The sequence below is a fragment of the Portunus trituberculatus genome, chromosome 27 (genome assembly GCF_017591435.1).
Source record: "Portunus trituberculatus isolate SZX2019 chromosome 27, ASM1759143v1, whole genome shotgun sequence".
NCBI classification, from domain to species: domain Eukaryota; kingdom Metazoa; phylum Arthropoda; class Malacostraca; order Decapoda; family Portunidae; genus Portunus; species Portunus trituberculatus.
The window spans coordinates 7,644,341-7,664,243 of record NC_059281.1 but is presented as its reverse complement, the minus strand read 5'-3'; the positions used below and the strand labels follow the sequence as shown (position 1 = coordinate 7,664,243).

The 19,903-nt window shown below is 41.2% G+C and overlaps 1 protein-coding gene across 1 annotated transcript; it reads left to right on the top strand.

Annotated features, from left to right (window-relative positions):
• Positions 1-1,806: 1,806 nt before the first annotated feature.
• Positions 1,807-19,353, top strand: LOC123509366 (nucleoporin NUP188-like). Its single transcript, XM_045263630.1, has 28 exons — positions 1,807-1,973; positions 3,243-3,453; positions 3,732-3,950; positions 4,272-4,553; positions 5,078-5,208; positions 7,596-7,854; positions 9,038-9,203; positions 9,330-9,445; positions 9,555-9,800; positions 10,165-10,313; positions 10,671-10,819; positions 11,143-11,288; positions 11,426-11,588; positions 11,776-11,965; positions 12,541-12,757; positions 13,106-13,327; positions 13,703-13,856; positions 14,388-14,539; positions 14,933-15,064; positions 15,212-15,336; positions 15,800-15,957; positions 16,259-16,482; positions 16,789-16,920; positions 17,029-17,322; positions 17,455-17,577; positions 17,902-18,105; positions 18,266-18,451; positions 18,837-19,353. The coding sequence occupies exons 1-28, from the start codon at positions 1,951-1,953 to the stop codon at positions 18,993-18,995; spliced, it is 4,932 nt and encodes a 1,643-aa protein (XP_045119565.1). The 5' UTR covers positions 1,807-1,950; the 3' UTR covers positions 18,996-19,353.
• The last annotated feature ends 550 nt before the right edge of the window (positions 19,354-19,903 follow it).

Below are 19,903 nucleotides of genomic sequence, written 5' to 3'. Positions count from 1 at the left end.
CTGAGCAGGGCGCGGCGCACCCCGAGCTGGGGTAAGGCCGCCACAGCTGCAGAGCACAAGAATGACATCTCTTCAGTTCTGGGCATAGTTCCCGTCTGAAAAAGAAAAAGAAATGGAAACCCCCGGGGAGGGGTTTTTGTACTCCAAGGGTCACCGGGATGGTCACGTGACTCCAGCCCTGCAATGGTCACGTGACCACAGCCCAGCCAATAGAGATCCATAGCAGGGTTTTTCCTATCAATAAGGTAGAAATAATGTTAATCTGTCAATGGAATCATGAAACTACCCTTAAAAAACTGTGTTACTGAAACAAGAGTCTTTAAAAAATACAACTATGTGGTCAATATTTTTCAAATACTACAGTTAAGAAGAACTTTCTTCGTAAGAGTGTTTTTGCTTTTCGAATGGTAGATAACAATATAACCTGTAAATAGAACCATCAAACTTCCCTTAAAAATGCATGTCAATATTTTCAAAGTTTAAAGGTATGAAGAGCTTGGTTCATATGAGTGTTTTTCCTATATATAAAGTAATAATCGCATCAAATTGTCAATACAACTATTAACTACCCTTAAAATCCCGTCTAACTGAAACAAAAATCTTTTAAAAGTATACGTGAGGTAACCATACTTTATCAAAGTCCACAAAGATGAGAAACCTTGTTCTTAAGAGTTTTTGTACTATTGAAAAATTAGATATCATGTCAATCTGTCAATAGAACCATCAAATTATCCTTAAAAAGTATGACAAACAAGTTTCTTTTGAAACTATGTTATGAAGCCACTATTTTTCAAAGTCCAGAGAGAGATTATAAAATTCATTGATAGCTGGGTTTTTGCTATTAATAAGGTAGAAATCATGTCAATTTGTTAATGGAATCATGAAACTACCCTTAAAAAACTGTTACTGAAACAAGAGCCTGTCTCTGTATTTCCATCTTCCTCCGATTTAACTTCTTTTAAGAGAGGTGTCAAGACATTTGTCCCTGAATTTTGACTAATTTTTGTGATACTTTTATGGAAACTACAATTTAAGTGGGCTTTTTTTTCTAATATTAATTGTTTGCCCTTGGTAGTTCTCCATCTTACTTAAAAAATAGTAATAATTATAATCTTTGGAAAAATCCCAGAGTACAAACTGCCGACTGCTCCCAATGCCTATGCATGGCAAAAGTAATATATACATAGATGAGGAGGTTAGAAATAAAAAGATAGAAAGAAATTGATAAGAATAAGCACAAAAATAAGAAATATAAATTGAAAGGAAGAAGACGCAAAAAAAAAAAAAAGATAAAGAAAAAAATATTAGCCATACAGACGAGGCCGATCGGAGTTGTCATCACTATTATGATACCTAGTCAAAAAAGATAAAGGAAAAGAAAAGTTTGAAAATATGTTGGAAATGGGGACAATAAGATATTATGGAAGAAGGACTATATGACAACAAGCCATGCTTCAGAGATTATAAAGCGAAAGCAAATAGACTGCAACTACAAGACAGATCAAGGAGGAAATATGAAATGTATTATGTGATTTGGAAATAAAAAGATCTGAAACACTTCATGCTTTGGTGTCCAGCAGACATGAACGAAAACACTAGACATAAATTTCCAACGTTCATATTTACAGAAAAAGATTAAAAAAAAAAACTTATTTAACATTTGCTATTAAAGGACGAAAGAAGAAAAACAGAGAAATGATATTAAGGTTTTGGAAAATCAGAAAGAAGAGAAGAAAAGAACTTGAAAATTAAGAAGAAAAGAAGACAAACAATAGGAAAAGGGAAGAGCCGTTGAAAAGGCAATTCTACCCGACGACCACCACCAGCTGAACCAACCCGCGCCACCCCGTTAAGCCCACATCTGAGGGACACAATTTTCAAATATTATCGCCAATATCTCCGCTAATACGAGGACAAGCACGAAGTTTGCGTGTGCCGCCCTTCGCCGGGATGGAGGACGTGTGCCTCGTCAGGTAAGAAAGCATGAGTGAGTTGAGGTACAAGAGAAATGTGTAATGTTTATGTTGGAACGTGTGACAGGACTATTTCTAGAATTTGTTATTGAGATATCCAGACATTATTTATTTATGGGAATTTAATTTTCCTTTTTCATTCAAGTCGTAACCTTCTTCATGAAAGGATCAGCTTTGAAGTACTGAAAATGATAAATCTTATTAAATCTAACCTAACCTCCTCGGATGAAACTGCCAATAGTATTTTAATATTCTCCGGTAATGATCCAGTACAACTCAGGCTCCTTACTTTTCGACTATGTTCCATCAAACCTTCACTATGTTCCATCAAACCTTCACAAAACTCATTGTATAGCTACATGTAATATGATCATATAAAGTTTCGGTAAAATGTCACCAAGCGTCTATCCCCCGACAAACTTGGGGACTTGGTGGGAAAGTAGGATTTTCTGGTGGGGAAAGCTAAATTATAGTCAAAAGTTACTTCTTACCACAAAAATGTTTAGCCAACTAAATTTAACCTAACTAGATAAGGTTTAGTTGGGTAAGGATGCCAACAGCAAGATCAAAAACAAGAATATGGAAACCACCATGACAACCAAAATAGCTGGGCTTAACATTTACCAACCTTCTACTTCATGTTCAATTGCTTTAACAAGTTTCCAGAAATTCATATGTATATATTGGATGATATTTTGCAACCGTAATTCTATCTGACTTGCAACGGAAGAAGAGGCTAAGGTTATCTCTATATTATTGAAGCTTCCTGCTGACTTAACACAAACAAGTCAATTTTTCATTTTTAAACATTGGTTTATTAAACTCAGAACCCATTATCATAACTAACTCTAAGAAATATCATATCAACTTTTTCTTTTAAACAGTGTGGGCTTTTTACAGGAATTTGCAGGCTAAAGGATATCTTGTATCTGAAAGCCAACCCGTTTGGGAACCGATACCCTGAGTGGAAGCCCTTCACTCTTGGATCATGGCTAGGATTTGGACCCGTGCACTTGGAGATCACTTGGGCTCCACAGTGTGCATGGTTCCACTGTACCATGGCTGTTCTAAACCATATCACATCCCTCTTGTCGCTTGATTTCCTTATCATTTTAATTAATTTCATGATTTTCCCCTTACAGACTGGATAGCATGTGTATTTCTCCTGTTCCTTGCTATCACAGACAGTCTGTTGTGTCCATCATATTTCATCATAATCTGTGCCTTCTTAAGATAATGATAATGAACTCTCTCTAACAACAATTTCAGCGGCAAGGCATTATGGGGCGTTATCTGCGGGACGTATGTGTTGCCGTCCGATGAGGTGGTGGGGGATGAGCTGCAGCAGGCTGCTCCACATCTGCGTGCTGGCCTGAGGGCATATGCCAAGCCGTCGGGAGACCACTTCGACCGCTGGGCCAAGACTGCCAAGGTCACGGAGAAGGAGAAGAATTTTGTCAAGAAGTTGTCTGACCTTCTGGTGAGTGGGAGTGAGTGGCAAGGTGACAGCCATAAAGGTGGATGAGAATTACTGGTGTTTTTTCCCATAGGTTGTGTACTTCTTTATCTTTTATTTACATTTGTTATATTTCATTTGTTATTATGTATTTCTATTTCTTTATCTTTTATTTGTATTTGATGTGTATTATCTCTGTATCTGCTTGTGTTTTGTACTTTTTATGCATCTTATTTTTTGGAAGAAGACAGGATGTATGAAAGCCAATTTTTGAAAATGCATATATATTTCCTTTTTCACAGGACTTGTCTGCAGGTCACAGCTGGGAGGTGTTTCAGTTCTTCCTGGTGAATGAGTACACCAAGGCAGACTCTTCCCTAGCTGACCTCCTCACCAGCCAGCGCGATGAGGAGTCTTTCAGGGCACACCTCCTCCGCTTCTACCTCGGGGACCGCCTCCACCTCCTCCGCTGTCTGAGACACATTGTAGCCAACACTGCCAATCCACAACACCCATACCAGGTTGTCACATGGTCTTTTACAGGGCCATTTCTTTCCCTTGCCTTATATTGTATTTGTAGTGTTAGAATTTTATTTGACATAATTGATGAAGTCAGAAGTTTAGTATCTTATCATTTTGGTATTGTTTATCACTTTGATTTATTCTTGATCTTTATTGAATGTTGGCTGTTTTGTATTAATTTTCTCACTTGCATCTATCCCTCTTCCTTCTTCTCTTCTTCCTTTTCCTTTTCATTATCATTTTTGTCTTCCTCTCTCTCTCTTCCTTCTCTTCTGATTCCTCAAGGCAGCATTCACTCATTCACAAAGTAATTTTTCCAGAATCTGTTCAGTGACTTCATGCGTGATGTGCTTGATAAGGGTGGCACGTTGGAGAACTGCCTTTTGCAGCAGGTGATCAACAACAACAATGGCAGTAATGGCAGCACCTGTGTGGCAGCCTCCAGTATGCCCCCAGATGGTCCAATCCCTGGCCCATCCACCCGTCTGGCCCACCACCTGGCCGAGCTGCAGGAAATTCTGGCCACTTTGCTGGTCTACTACAGCAGCACCGGAAGATCTCCATCGCCGGCCACCTTTAAGAGCCTGGTGCAGCTGGCCCAGGTTGGTGGTGGTGACAGGTTCACTACTTAATTTGTGTTGGGATGGTTGGATAAGTTGCAGCTGAAGTGATGGCTGTAAATTGTCATCTGTCTGTATGTAAAGGCTACAGTTAGAGCAGGGGTTCTCAACCTGGGGTTTGTAAACACCCCCCACGGGTTCAGAAGAATATTTCTAGGGATACTTAGGTGGCTGATCTAATAATATCATTTGCAGTATACCATTACATATTGAGTTAGTGTCAGTCACTAAATTAATATTCTCTTCAGTGTCAAATTACTGGGGGTTCGAATAGATAGTCTTATAACTCAGAGGGCTCTTACGAGAAAAAAGGTTGAGAACCCCTGAGTTGGAGGTTATGGGAATAATGTCTGTTGCATTGTTCTCTGAAAGTTATTTAAATGTGTTTCAGTAAGATCATTCCTTATACTAAAATTCTTGCACCTACTCATATTCTGGCCAGCAGATTTGGTTAATTCATGTTCACATAGTAGGCACAGATTCAATTATTCATGGTCTTTCATCAGGGTGGTGGTCTTGGGGGACGGCCTGACCTGCAGGAGGGGCTGAGGGAGATCCACACACCCCTGGTGGAGACCCTGGATGCCACACACACCCTCCTGCTTGTCCTCATCATCAATGTTGACATGCCCACTAGGTATGTCATTTAGTTCAGCTTCCTGATTTGCAGTTAAGTAGAAGTGAAAAGTATAAGTACAGGCAACCCCCGCTTAACAAACAGGTTACATTCCTAAAAAAATGTTCGTTACGTGAATTTTTGTTAAGCGAACCAATTATAACAAGTTTGACCCCTGACTTGAAGTTCCATTGAGAATAAACAAGGTGAGAGTGCATCATAGTACAGTAAAAGGTTTAATGAAAGTAAAAATTATGAAAGTAAACATTTAAGGGGACTGTCCGGTTGGGTTTTCAAAAAATTGAAAATAAAGGGGTACATGGGTAATTATTTTTTTTCACTGAAAAATGACTATTACACGATGTTAGTTTAGTAGTTACAAGCTAATCGAACCATAAATGACTGCATGAAAAATAAAAAATAAATTTTTTGAAAAGAACATTTTCCCTATAAACTTTGTCACTGGAGGGCAGATTTCAATTTTGCTGGTACATATAATGAAGTATGTGGTGTAACAAAACTTTCCATCTCATAGAATTTTGAATTTTTTATTTTGATGTCCATTATGAATTTTTTTATATTTATTTATTTATTTATTTTTTTTTTTTGTATAAAATTACATTGTGGCACATAAATTTTTTTTCCAAATTTTATGAGATGGAAATGTAGCAGCTTTATTGAGCTTCAAAATGATACCTCAAAATAAAAAATCCGGTGAGAAATGTGGGAGAAGATACGATTTGAATGATAAAGTGAAATTGAGAAAAAGGCAAAAAACTCCAGAGATGTCATTTTCTTTCTCTATGACCCTATACATTTATTTGGGTTGGATATTTCGTGTTCATACACCACCATGTACATCATATATGTTTTTTAGGCATGTTTAGAATATTCTGTAAGACTCATATGGCACCTGGCCGCCCCTACAATGACTGTAGGTATTAGTCGCTCGAAGGCGAGGGTGTCTCCCATCCATGCATGGTCTGTACAACTTGTAATTTCCCCTTGCACCATTTGTTTAAACATTGTAAGGCAAAAAAGGCAGGTAAAATAGGCTGGATTGTGGCTTGCAAGGCATGAAACAACGGGCGAGATACTCAATACATCCTCCTCCCATCGCAGTCACATGGACACTGTGAAGGAAGGGGAGAGGGTGTGTTCCTGTGTAAGCCATAGTACTGAGTTGCCAGCGCCCACCTTTCCTTACCAAAGAAACCACTTTTCGTGGCTTTTTCCATGCTTATTATCATAATTTATGGTACAGCGAATGGGGTGGGGGAAGCCCTGGGCTATGGTGCGCGTGCCAGGGGTCCTTTAAAGTTTAAATACCCCATGTATTTTAGTGTATTTCCCCAAAATACTCCACTATGTTGCCATATGTTCGGGGATGCTTTGGTGGTGTTTTGGGGATTTTCAATATTTTTCAGATTTTTCGGTACCATGGCCACCTTAAGCAGTTTAATTTAAGACTAAGTCATTATAATGTACACTAATGTATGTATGTGCGTTACTTTATAATGTTGATGATCTTAAATTTGTGAAGGAAGGGAGAGTGGAGCAGGAAAGATGCTAGCTGGCAACCTGTGGAATGTAAACAATGGGCACATCATTGTACCGTTATGTACATTTCCACAAGGCTTTCCATTTTATCCATTGCAGAGTCATGAGTTCAGGTAGTTCTTTTTAGCTTGCAAGGAAGATACGGTCTCACCAGCCTTCTTAATAGAGTCTGCTGACTTGAAAATAGTAGAGACAGTAGATGGAGTCAAGATGGTGGCGAGCAATGCTATTAGTTTTCTTGCCTCTCGTGTCTGTGAATAATATCCAGCTTCACTTCGAGAGTAAGAGACTTTCTGGTCTTCTTAGCAATGCTAGGCGACATTGCAGGGCTGGTTGGAGGGCGTTTTGGTGGCATGTTGAGTGAGGGAAGACGAGCTGCTACTGGACGCTGTTATTGTTTTGAACAAAGAGTGGGGAAGGGTAGGGGAGTGAGTGGTGCGTGTTTTGTCCATGAGAGGCGCTAGTGTATTCAAAAGCCTGCTGGCTTGCGTGATACAGCAGGGCTTTCAAACTTGGAAAAAATTACCTGGATAAAATTTTGTTAAAGTGAGTTTGGTGTTCGTTATACGAGCAGATGATAGTAAAAGGAAACGTTCGTTTAGCGAAATTTCGTTGTGTGAATGTTTGTTAACCGGGTGTTGCCTGTACTTCAGAAGTCTATCTTGCTCTCTACTTCCCTTATGTCTTAGTCATTGATTAGTGGTTGTTTGATATGTTTTTTTTTCTTTGTTAATATTCAGTGTTTTAAATTGTCTCACCATACTGTAATTCTAAAGTATTTTTGTTGTGAAATTTCATCTGCTAAAGCAAAATGAGTTACTGGTAACAATCATATTAATATCTTCCAGTGGCCACAGTTTGTGTGAGAGTGAGTGGGTGAGTAAGCTGGATCCCATCATGGCTGGGTTGGGAGCACGCAAACCCCACCTGGCTCCTCTTCTGGCCTGGGCAGTGCTCCATCTACGTGCTGCAGCTGACCAGGCCTCCACTTCTACCTCCTCTGCCTCTGCTGCTTCCACCAGGACCTACCACAGGCTGGCTGAGAGGGCCCTCAGTGGCAATGTGTTTAGCTACCTGCAGACAGCTCTCAGCTGTGCCCCTATACAGGTGAGTCCTCAGTTTGACTGCCTGACTCCCCTCCTCACCAAGACATGCTAGTGAAGGGGATGGTCTGTTCCAGTGCATGATTACAAATAAGGAGGCTTTTGTTTTGAACTTTTTGTACAATATTACTGTTTTTATGTCTTCCTGATCAAGACAGTGCTGAGAGTGATAATTTATTTGAAGTAAGTGGCTTGAAGCACAGCTTTTATTTCACATTTTCAGGCAATCTTATCTTAGCTTTTTTATCCAGAACATTAAGATCCATTGATCATTTCCATTGTTATTGTTTTTCCTTATGGGTTTGGAAGACTAAAAGGGCTATCACACTGGCCTATGATACGCAGAACGTGGGCCATGGTTCTTGGTACAAAACCAGGAACACTATCACACACAAGCTGCCCGTGTTCTTGTTATGCTAGGCAAACGGCCCACTAACCAAGACAAAGCCTAATCAAAATAAACCAGAATAAAACCATGCCGTTTATACCTCAGCCTGTGCTTTGTCCTGTAACTGCATTTGCACTTCCTCTTGTTGAAGAAAAGTAAGTAAAAGAAACTAGAGAAAAGCTGAGACGTGCGCAATGGCAACTTTAGAGTCAGAGGTGGTTGCCATGAGCCCAACCTATCGACATGATATATATATACTTTACCTTTCTAAATTGATGAAATATTATTTAATATTCCAATATGAAAAATTTAGTCACATTCTTTTTTAGTTCAAATGAAAGGTTTTTATTACATATATCATGTTTACTTTTCCATTGGGATAGCATACGGAGAACCGGGATGGATATGAAGCCATCCCAACTTGGTTCCGCTAATCCCGGGCAAGTTCCAGCTATCTAGAGCGGATGTTCCTGGTTCCGCGTATCATAGGCCAGTGTGATAGGGCCTTAAGAATCTCCCTCACTTTTTATGGTCATAGATGAATTTCTTGATGTTCATCTTGGAAAATTAAGGATCAAATGTGCTTTTAATTTGTTTATTTATTTATTTAGTGGTGTTATATGGGAAGATTAAGAACTACTATGGATTTATCTAATTTATTTTCTCATTTAATAGTGTTATTTTTAAGAATTTAGTATATATTGTTATTTATTTATTCGTTGGTGTTACATTGGAAAATTAAGGTCCATCTACTCTGCTTTAATCTTGTTTATTTACTTAATGATGTTACATGGTGTAGGGAGACAAGCTGTTGCTGCGCCTGGCCTCCTCAGTGGTGTACTCCCTCATGTGTGCCACAGCTAACTGCCTACCCCTGGCTCCAGCACACCAGCCTGTCCTGAGCTCACTGGCCAAGACTCTCCTTGCACAGGACCCACCAGCTGACCTTTTCTGGGCTGAGGAAGGTGAGTACCACTGGCCCTTATGACTGCTTTTGCTTGTAGTCATTCTCGTGTTTCTATACGTCATGTATGTTAGATAGTTAGAAATATGTACAAATTAATATGGATTCTTCACCATTACCACCACAGACGGAGGTGCTGGCCTGTTGCTGCCACACGCTCTGGAGGTGTTTCCGTACGAGGTGGAGCCACTCCTGTCCCTTGCTACAGCTCTTGCTGGGGCCAATCCTGACAGCTGCCTCAAGGTGTGCCCTGCCTGCCTTACGTGTTCTACCTCATCAATTAGAATGTATAACTTCTTACAAACTGATATTCCCATGAGGTGATTTGACCCTTTCATTGTGATATGCACAGGTAATAGAGCTGCTGAGTGAGGTGCCATACCTCACCTGGCCCCTGGAGCTTGGGGATTGCCCAGTGCAGCAGGTGAGGGAAGGAGGCTACTGCACCATGGCATCCTTCCAGCTGCTGCCATCCATCACAGTGCCACCACGCACCTGTGGCTCGCTGGTGCCGGCCAACGTGCGGCTGGTAGCCTGGAATACTCCCACCAATGCCTGGCAGGTGCTTCTGGCCATCATGAACATGCTGGGGCTGGAGGTGAGCAAGGGGACGGCTATTCTTGGTCGTGGCCTGGCATGTTAAGGCATTGCATGTATTTGTTATTGACGGACAAGGCATAGAAAATTGTATTGTTGAAAATAGGCAGACAAAGTATGTAAAATTGTGGAGGAAGTTTATCATTAGGTTTTTATATAATTTTATATCACCATCATAAAATCATAATATTTACTTTTAGTGTGTTTAGTTTTCTTCAGTTACGTAAATAATTTTCTTGTGTTATATAGTTTCTTGTCCTTCCAATCCAGTCACAATGTATTTTCCTCCCTCGGTCATCACATTCATATCTTATTCATTAAATTTCTATTTAATATCCTCAACCGCCACTGCCTTGATGTGCCAGGTGAGCAGCGGAGCAACAGTGGCCGACCCTCAGGTGATGAAGGCCGTGTGCTCCACCCTGCAACTGATGACAGCTGTACTGGCCACTCTCCCCGCCCAGCTGCCAGCATTGGTCCATGTGGTGCATGAGTCGTTGGTCTTACTGCGAAGGTACTTGAGCTTTGACAGTGGTAGCAGCAGGAACTCAAATGTTTCAGCATCTTATCTCTATTGTTAATAGGTTCCAGTGGATGTTCAAGTTTTTAATGGTGTTCTACAGAGGTTAAAGTGAATCACTGTCCTTTATTATCAAACAGAAACCTCAGTGGTGCCCTTGATTTATGATGAGTTTCTTAGACAAAATGTAAGGTAGTTTTATTTCTACTCACACTTTCAAATATTTTATATAGTTACTGTCAAAACTGTTTATAGCTACCTTTTTGTCTATAAGAGTTCTATACTTTTGAGATGAGAAAAAACAGTAATGTCAGTAACACTTCCCATTCCTAACTTAAATGCACCTCACAGGGTGTCTCATGTGTCCCGCCCACCTGGTGAACTGGTGGCAGCTCTTCTGGCCATGCTGGCAGAGGTGTCCTCTCAGGAGGCCAAGAGTGTGTGGACTGAACTGGAGGGCAGTCCTCTGTTGCCATATCTGGCCCTCCCAGAGAGTTCAGGTAAGCAATTGGAAAAAAAGAAGATAGTTTTTTTCCTTTTGCACTCTATATTCTTTCATCATCATCTTAATTTCACATATCATCTAACTTGTTGTATATAAAGTCTATAAGTTTGTATTTGGTATTCAATACCTTTTAGTCTGAAATCATATGAACTTTAGTGAAGTAAGTCTCAGGATAACACCAACCCAACATGTTCTGTCTCCTTCCTCATGAGAGTAAATAACTACTTTTTTGTTATCCATGCAAAGTATAACGCTGACTGAGATAATAATTAGTTCCTTTACAAGAGGTCTACCATTAAGTTCCCATCTTTCTTGCAGCATCGGGGGCCAAGAGGGGGAAGGCTGACCCCTTTGTTGGGTACCGTGCTGGGGGTCTGCGGGCACTGGTGTGTGGGGAGGAAGCAGCAATGGGCACCTACCCCATCTTGCGCTCCTATACTAGCTTGCTTGCTGCTGCTATCAAGGTTAGTAACTGTAGATAGAAAAGTAGTGTGAATGTCAAAAAGTTTTGTGCTTGGTCTTGGCTACTCGAGTGAAACTACTTTGGTATATGTATGTATGTAAAGTAGACAGTGATTGTGTTTGTGTATATGTTCTACAGGGTGGAGTGCGTACAGGCAGTGTACAGGGCGGTGTGGTGTTCATGGCAAGGGAGGTGACGGGGGCACTGATGCGCTGGTGCTACAGGACACAGGAAGAGAGGGACAAGCTGTTTGAGTGTTGCCTCACCTTGCTACATCACACACTAGAGGATCCTGGCCTAGGTGAGTTGTGACTTTGCTTATTCTGCCTTAAGCATTTTCCTTCTTTGGTTGTAAAACATAATGTTACTTTAGCCTTTTTCGTGCTTCCTCATCCTGAGATAACAAGAAAATATTCCTTCACCTTTATTCTCATAGATCGTAAAAAAAAAATCCTTTGTCCATCTCCTCACACTTTAATTCCTCACAGACACAAGTGTCCACACCTTAGTGGTTCGTCAGCTGGTGGACAGGAGCAGTGCTGGTCGCACCCTGCTGTCGGTGGTGGAGAGTGGTGCCAGCCTAGAGGGGGTGCTCAGCCTGCCCTCCCACTCCCCAGCCTCTACCCAGGCTCTCCGCCTCACACGCACTGCCCAGATGGCTCTTTCCATTCTCCATCGGTCAGTTGAGTGTCTTTGTTGGTATTCTATTGAAAGTATATAAATTTCATTTTGTTATTGCAGCTCGTGTTTTGTTCCTTTTTTTTTTTTTTTTTTTTTTTTTTTTTTTTTTTTTTTGTATATACTATGTGGGCTTTTCACTGGAATTTATGGGCTAAAGGGGATACTTTTTAGGGTACCTCCTATCTCAAAGCCCACCCGCTAGGAAACTGTTGCCCTGAGTGAGGAAGCCCAACCTGCACTCAGACCGTGGACAGGATTCGAACCCGTGCACTTGGAGACCCCTCGGATCCCAAAGCACGCATGGTTCCACTGTACCACGGCGGCACCTTAAAGGTTTACTGTTTTTTGTGCCGATTCTTTCCAGTGAATTTTGACTTTAAAACTTGAGCATTATTCTAGAAAGTTTCAAAAGTTTGTCACATCTTCTAAATGGACTTTGCTTTTGAACTTTGGTGTAACTTACTATTTTATTTTATTTTTTTTTTCTTTTTGCTGTGTATTTCCAGTGGAATTTTATCCATAAACTTGTACACAATCAGGAAGTTTCTTCTATTGACCCTCCTTTCCCTCAGGCTGGTTGGAGAGGAGAGCAGCACTGAGGGGCTTAGCCAGTTGCTGCGAGCCACTCCCTTCCCTGGTGTACCCCTTGGCAGCTCCCCAGGGGTGGGACGGGGCCAAGGCAGTAGTGCCACCCCTCACCTGGCTCTCACTGTGGCCCTGTATGCACACCAGCGCCTCAACCCTCGCCTCCTGTATTTGGCCCTGCGTACTCTCACACGCTTTGCTCAGGTTAGGGACACACTAGCCAAGGCATTTTTCCACCCATGTTTTTACTAGTTTCACTTTTCCTTATTGAACTTCATGTTGATTTTTGTGATTTTAACTTGAGGGAAATTTGTATTTTTTTGACCTATGGACCCAGATTCATAAATGCTTTCTATCTTATCAGGATAATTTAGAAATTATTAATAAGGTTCTTGAAGCATTATTTCCATGTTGGTAGCTTGTAATCCTTATCAGATTACTTTTAAGAATTATGAAAACAGCCAAGTATGTTCAACCTATCTATTCACCTTACAAGACACCTAACCTTAGACAACAGAATCCCCTGACCTTCAACTCATCATCCTCCCCTAGAAACTTGATGTGCCTTTGGTGGCATGCTTTGGTGCCGAGGCTGACGGGATCCGAGACGCTCTACTGCGGCGCCTGGAGTCCCCAACGGAGGATGTGGGGGTGAAAGTGGCACTGCTGCGGCTGCTGACGGCCTCCACCACTCGGCAGCAGGGCCTCACCAATGCCTTCCTCACCCCACCAGAGAAGCTGCTTGATCCTCTCATCTCCCTTGCTAGTCTCACTGTGAGTTTTGGGAGACAGACACAAGACAGATGTCGACTTGTAGACGTTGCAACTTTCAAACATTGCATTTAGATTTTCTTAGATTATGAATGTGATCATTTTACCCCTTGATCTATTTGATGAATGAAAATGTATTAAAAAATGTTATAACTGCATTGTTTCAGGAGTTATGATGTACAGTGTTTTCCTGATTTACAGATGATTGATATAGAAATTTATTATGTACTTTTATGCCATGTTTCTGTTTAAAGACAGTTATCCTCCAATTTTTAAGGATTCTTTTAGGACTGGCACCTCAGTAATTTTTTTTGTTTTTCCATATCCTTTGGCCTATTCCCCTCTCACATTAAGAAAAAATAACATGTTGGTCCACAGGGGAAGGGCAGCCCTGGCCATGAGGTGGTGCTGGCAGTGGTGGAGCTGGTTGATGCCCTGTGGAGTCAGAAATACTCCACTGCCACATGCCACATGCAGGCTAAGAAGGAGTTCTGTGATGCCCTCACCTGCCCCCTCACCTCACACAAGCCAGGTAAGGCACTCCTACCCTCCATTGCAAAAAAAAGAAAGATGGTGAAAGGTTTTATTTTCTAACTTGTAGTTGTTTTTCTTTCTATATTGAGAACAAATAATTGAGTTGATGCCACTATTTTTTATGTTGTTAACCCTTTCACTGTAATATGAAAGAATTAACAACTGGAAATAATATATGAAAATTTTTAAACATCTACAAGAGTTTGTTTTTGCAGTCTGCAGTCAGTGTAATGATTGGAGGTGGCTGTAGAACAAGAAAAGATGCTTCAGAGTAGTTAGTAATTAAGGAAAGATGTACCAAATAGTAATGGAATGGTTGAAAGACAAAGAAAACTCTTGGTTACTGTTCAGCTTTGTTTAAATGCCATTTTCTTTCTCTTTAACCTCTCTTCATCTCCTTTTTTCTCTCATCACTTCTCATAAACTTGTTGTTCTTACTTTGGTTGCATAGTTCAAGAGGTTATATGCTTATCAAAATTCTCTCTCTCTCTCTGCTTTATGCTCCAAAAATGAGTAAAATATTCTCCAGGTGAGGTGAGTGATGCCATTGTTGGTCACTGCTTCAGCATCCTGGCACGGCAACTGTTCTGTGCCGACTCATCACCGCCAGCTAGCCTCTCCGCAGCCATGGACCGTCTCTTTAGTCCAGACTCCAGCTCTTCTGTCTCCATGTGGTCTGAGGTTGGAACTTCTTATTGTTTGATAATGTTGATATAATGTACTAGTAATCACAAGAATATTAGAAAATAAGAAAAACTGCAGAGTCAGTCCACACATGGCAGTTCTAGTACAAAACATGCCTGTCTCTGTTTATCATCCCTTTCATAAATTCATATAATTCTTTAAAACTTCTTAATGACAATGCTAACAAACTGATTCTTTTCATATTTTACTATATTTGAGGACCTTTTCCTTCCTATTTCTTCTTTTAATCTGACCTTTTCAAGCTTATTTCTTACTCTATCCCAATTATTGGTCTTAAAATTTTGCTTAGATCATCTTTGTTATTGCTCCTACACCATATAGTCTTGTAAAGAGAGAGAGAGAAAGGTTTTAAGTTATCACCCTTCCCAGCATGTGTTGTCGAAGGTGGAGGACGGGTGGAAGAAGAGCCGGGATGTGCGGGAAGTGTTGGTGCCAGCATGGAGGGACTTTGTGGTGGTGGTTGTGATGCGTGCACGGTCCTGGCTCACCCCACAGCTAAAGGTAAACAGGCCAGCCACTTCCTCCTCAGCTTTTTTTCATCTATATTAATTTTCTTTTATTTATTTATTTATTTATTTTTTTTTTTCAATTTTTTGCACTGATTTACTTATTTGTTTGTTTATTATTATTACTGCTGTGTGTTTGCAGGTGAAACTGGCTGGGGACATCCTGGAGGGACTGTTGCAGCAGGTAGGCAGCAGTGAGGAGCCAGACCAGCCCCTCACACTGCTGCTGGCTGAGGTGTACATTGCTCTGGTGAAGCACTGCAGCAAGTAGGTGACAGGGTGCACTTGTCACTCACCAGTAGTGTTACGTCCAGCTTGTTTCATTTGCACAAGTGACAGCTGTTGCATATTTTTACTTGTGGAATATACTGATATTTGGTTCTTTTAAGTTTTAACACTGCAATCTCATTTATTATATCCTTTGCTTACATCCATATATTGATGTCATTGCTTACCATTACCATTTTAAATAGAGGTTTTATCATTTTAATTGTTCATATTGGAGTTTGAATTGTAAATGAAGCTTACATAGTTATTATTCATATTTATTATTTCTCTCTCTCTCCTTCTCTCTCTCTCTCTCTCTCTCTCTCTCTCTCTCTCTCTCTCTCTCTCTCTCTCTCTCTCTCTCTCTCTCTCTCTCTCTCTCTCTCTCTCTCTCTCTCTCTCTCTCTCTCTCTCTCTCTCTCTCTCTCTCTCTCTCTCTCTCTCTCTCTCTCTCTCTCTCTAGACAACTGGCAGAGAAACAGGAATTCTTTGATCAGACAAGCAAGCTCTTGGCATGGCTGCAGGGTGTTGTGATGACCACCTCCACCCACTGCCAGCTACTCATCCTAGGAGCAGCTCTCTCCCTCATCACCCTCACTGATGTAACACCACAGTCACACGGCAAGTGCTGAGATGGGGCTCAAGTAAATGTTGGAAAATTTATTGTGTATTCCTTAGTCTTTGTTATGGACTTTTAAAAGTAATTAGACACGTGATATAGCATTTTATGTTAATGGATGGATGTTATCTTTTTGGCTGATATGGTAAAAGGTTTTGTAATTATTGTCAAAGTGTAACTCCCTCCTCTCCTGCTTGTCAGCGTAACACACAATCAGAGGCAAATCCCACACAATTACCGACATAGTTTATTGACATAAGAACATATGAAAGTAACACCACAGATGCACACTCTTTGCTGCAGGTCTGGTGTCATGCCTTGTGAGTCCAGTTGGAAACCTGGTGCAGCAGCATGGCCGGCTTGCAGGCTCAACTACTCAGAGCTGCACGTCAGCATCCACCTTGGGTCTGGCCACTGCACTCCTGCACCAGCTTCTCCTGCGCTGCCAGCCAGACACAGCACAGCAACTTCTGGCCCAATTTCCTGTGGTGCCAGCACTCCTACATGCTACAGAGACCTACATGAAGGTATTGATATTTCAATTTGAAGATATTTTTTAATGACAATGTATTTCTTATAGCAATTAGTATATGGAGTTTTTAGTTCTTGTCAGTTTACATCATGTTTTTGATATTCTATGATATGTGAACTGGTGTTGCTGATATTCTATGATATGTGAACTGGTGTTGCTGTTAATCTTGGAGTTTTTAGCCTTAATCCTTACTAATACATGTGGATAGCACACATGGCTGGTCAAAGTTTATAGGCTTTAGAGATACTATGATGTAAAAGTGATGCCTTGCATCTAATGAATTAATGTCTCATTTCAACAGAGTGGAGATGAGGAAGTGGTGGGTGAGATGGTGAGTCTGCTGGCCACCCTCTGCCGCACTGCACACCCCTGGGAAGAGGTGTCTCCCTCAACTTTTTCCTCAACACTTACCCTGGCTGTCCCATCTACCAAGGTAAGAAACAATTCTGCAGAACTATAAAGTAGGGACCCTCTGTCTACATTCTGATGGCATGTAAACAAGTTACTACTCATTTGTCATTTATGTGAGTTGTATTTACAGACAAGTCTACTGAGTGGTGTGGTGTGGTGTATGGTGTGGGGGGTGAGGCACATGGGGGCCATGGGGGTGGAGGGAGGTGTGAATGTAGCAGCTGTCCACCTTCAAGCCCTCTGTGGCTCCCTAGCTATCCCCCACAAGGAGCCCAACCTGGCCCTGGCTTCAGCAGCCCTGGTAGAGGCTCTGGCTCCTCATGCTGGACTGTGGATCGTTCTGCACCAAGCCTCCTATACCCAGCTGACTGCTGCCACCACCCGCTGCATACACACCACCAAGCACCTGCTCTGCACACCTCGGGTGAGTCATGCATTCATCTGTCTTACAGTTTTATGTGCTTAGGCTTCCATCATGGTGATAGATGTAATTGTTGTAGAATGCTGAATCTTATTTACTATTGCATGCAAACTAAAGGAAATATTTCCTTTGCAGTTTGTTCAAAGGGAGTTGGGTGGAGAGAGTGGCAGTAGGAGTGGTGGTGCCACTTCTGCCATCAGTGATGCTGCTGCCACCATCACACCAGCAACAACAGCTGCCCTCAATAAGATGCTGAATGTATGTAGTGCTTCATAATTCAAAAATGTATACATATACACACTTGAAATTAGTGGATTTATTTGTCCATATTACACAAGAGGATATTCCAGAACTAGTAGTTGTATGTAACAAATTAGTGGATTTATTTGTCCATATTACACGAGAGGATATTCCAGAACTAGTAGTTGTATGTAACAAATTAGGTATGTATTTTAAGGGTAGTTGTATGTAACAAAGTAGGTATGTATTTTAAGGGCGTAGAGAGACTTTTGACTTATATTTCATATGAATTTTCTCTTAACATTTGTGTGTGCATGTGTTTCATGCATTCCCTTCCTCCAGGTGTTGTGTGCCTGCCTCAGTGCTATTCAGTCCCTGGGACCAGACCTAACTGACCTCTTGTGTGGGCCGGGTTCAGATGTGGGTGCGTGGACACTCTTCTTCCACCCATCTTTTCGCACTGTGTCGGCACACGACCCCTCGGCACAGCCCAGCCTGGCTTCCCTTACCGCTGTGCTAGAACTTTATGACAGTCATGCGTCTAAGGTGAAGTTTTTAAGTAGCAAGCTTTCATGTTAATTTCTTTTGTAGAGTTTGATGTTAATGTTTTTTTTCTGTAATTAGCCATCTTGTCATCATGCTTTTCTTCGGGGGTGCAAAACACTTCCTTTCATTCCACGTCAAAAAATTTTTTGCCTTCCTCCAGGAGAGTCGTGGAGTGTCGCCATGCCGTAGTGGTGCCCCAGAGATTGGTCTCAGTCTGCAGGTCTTGGCTCTTTGTGCTGAAAAGGCTCTGCTGCTATTGCTGACACAAGCCACCCTGGCGCTGATGAGTCCTGATACAGCACCACGTGATGCACAGAGGATCAGACAGAATATGGCTGATGACATGGTGAGTGTGCTCAGGAAGCAATTCTGCGTGCTTTCTCTACCCCCACAGGATGTCCCCTCAGTATGTTTACAAACCAATCACTTTGAGAACACCCTATCTCAGAGAGAGAGAGCACATACCCGCAGGATGTTCCCCCACAGTATGTTTACAAACCAGTCTCTTACCACAGCATATCTCTCTCTCTCTCTCTCTCTCTCTCTCTCTCTCTCTCTCTCTCTCCACACCACAGACCCACAGGATGTCCACCCACAGTATGTTTACAAACCACAGTCACTCACCACAGCATCTCTGGTTTATTCTACTGCTTACTGAATTTTAAAAATTTTATGCAAATAATTGCTTGTATGTTCATGTGCAGATTAAGTTAATAATTGAATCTTTACAGAACTCCTTCTTTCACCACTCACTGGGCCGCAGGCCACCTGCCTCCCCATTGCCCATTGCCATGGCTGGAGCCTCCACTGCTGGAGGCAACACCCACATCAGCCTAGACTACCTTCGTCTTGCTCAGCAGTTGGTGACCAGACTTTGTGTCACCAAATGATAGTGGCAGACTGTGGGCCATTTTTGGCCTGCATAACTTTTAAAGCTCTTGAATCACTGCCGAGCCAAGTACAAGTGATCCCTCTTGCAATACAACCCAGGAAGTGCTGCCCAAGAGCAAGCAAGTCCATGTGACATTGTCTCACTTCACCCTATTTAAATGTCTCATTTTTTCATACATATGTGATGTTACTCTGGTCTTGATTGTCAGGCTGCATGTGGTGACTGAATCCTGTATTGAAAGTTAAACTTGGGTTGCATCACTACATGTTTATGGCATGTAATATCAGATTTTACACTAAATGATTATAATTTATAAGACTTTTTTTAAATAAAATAAATATTTTGTTCTGTAATTATAAATTTAAATTATTTTCCTAAGTATATAGACAATGAATGTATTTCAAACAAACATGCATGCCACAATTCAACAAGAAATAAAGTAACCTTAAAGTAGTAAACTGATACACAATCTTTCCCAACAATGAATGAGACTAATATGTTCCTAGTCTGGGTTACCACACCTGGTGGGGAAACAACATATAATCAGAGTCTGGGTCATCACTATAATATCACACACTAGCACTGACTTATCCCACTTCTGAATTAATGAAGTATATTGTGACAGCTTGATAAAACAAATTGGAGCAAATTGCGAACACTCCAGAAAATAAGCCAAGAAATTGTAGCTCCTGATGAATAATATAAGTGGCACTGGGATGTAAGATAAAGAATGTTTTGGTCATTACAATTGAATTTAGCCACACACTAAATGAATCAATAATGAGCATTTTAATGATTTTGTCCTTCACTTGTTTCTCTACTGTATTGTTTGATTAGTATTTGTGCTGCTACAATACACAACCATTCTACAGTGCTACACACAATAGAGGTATGTTTCTAAACTCT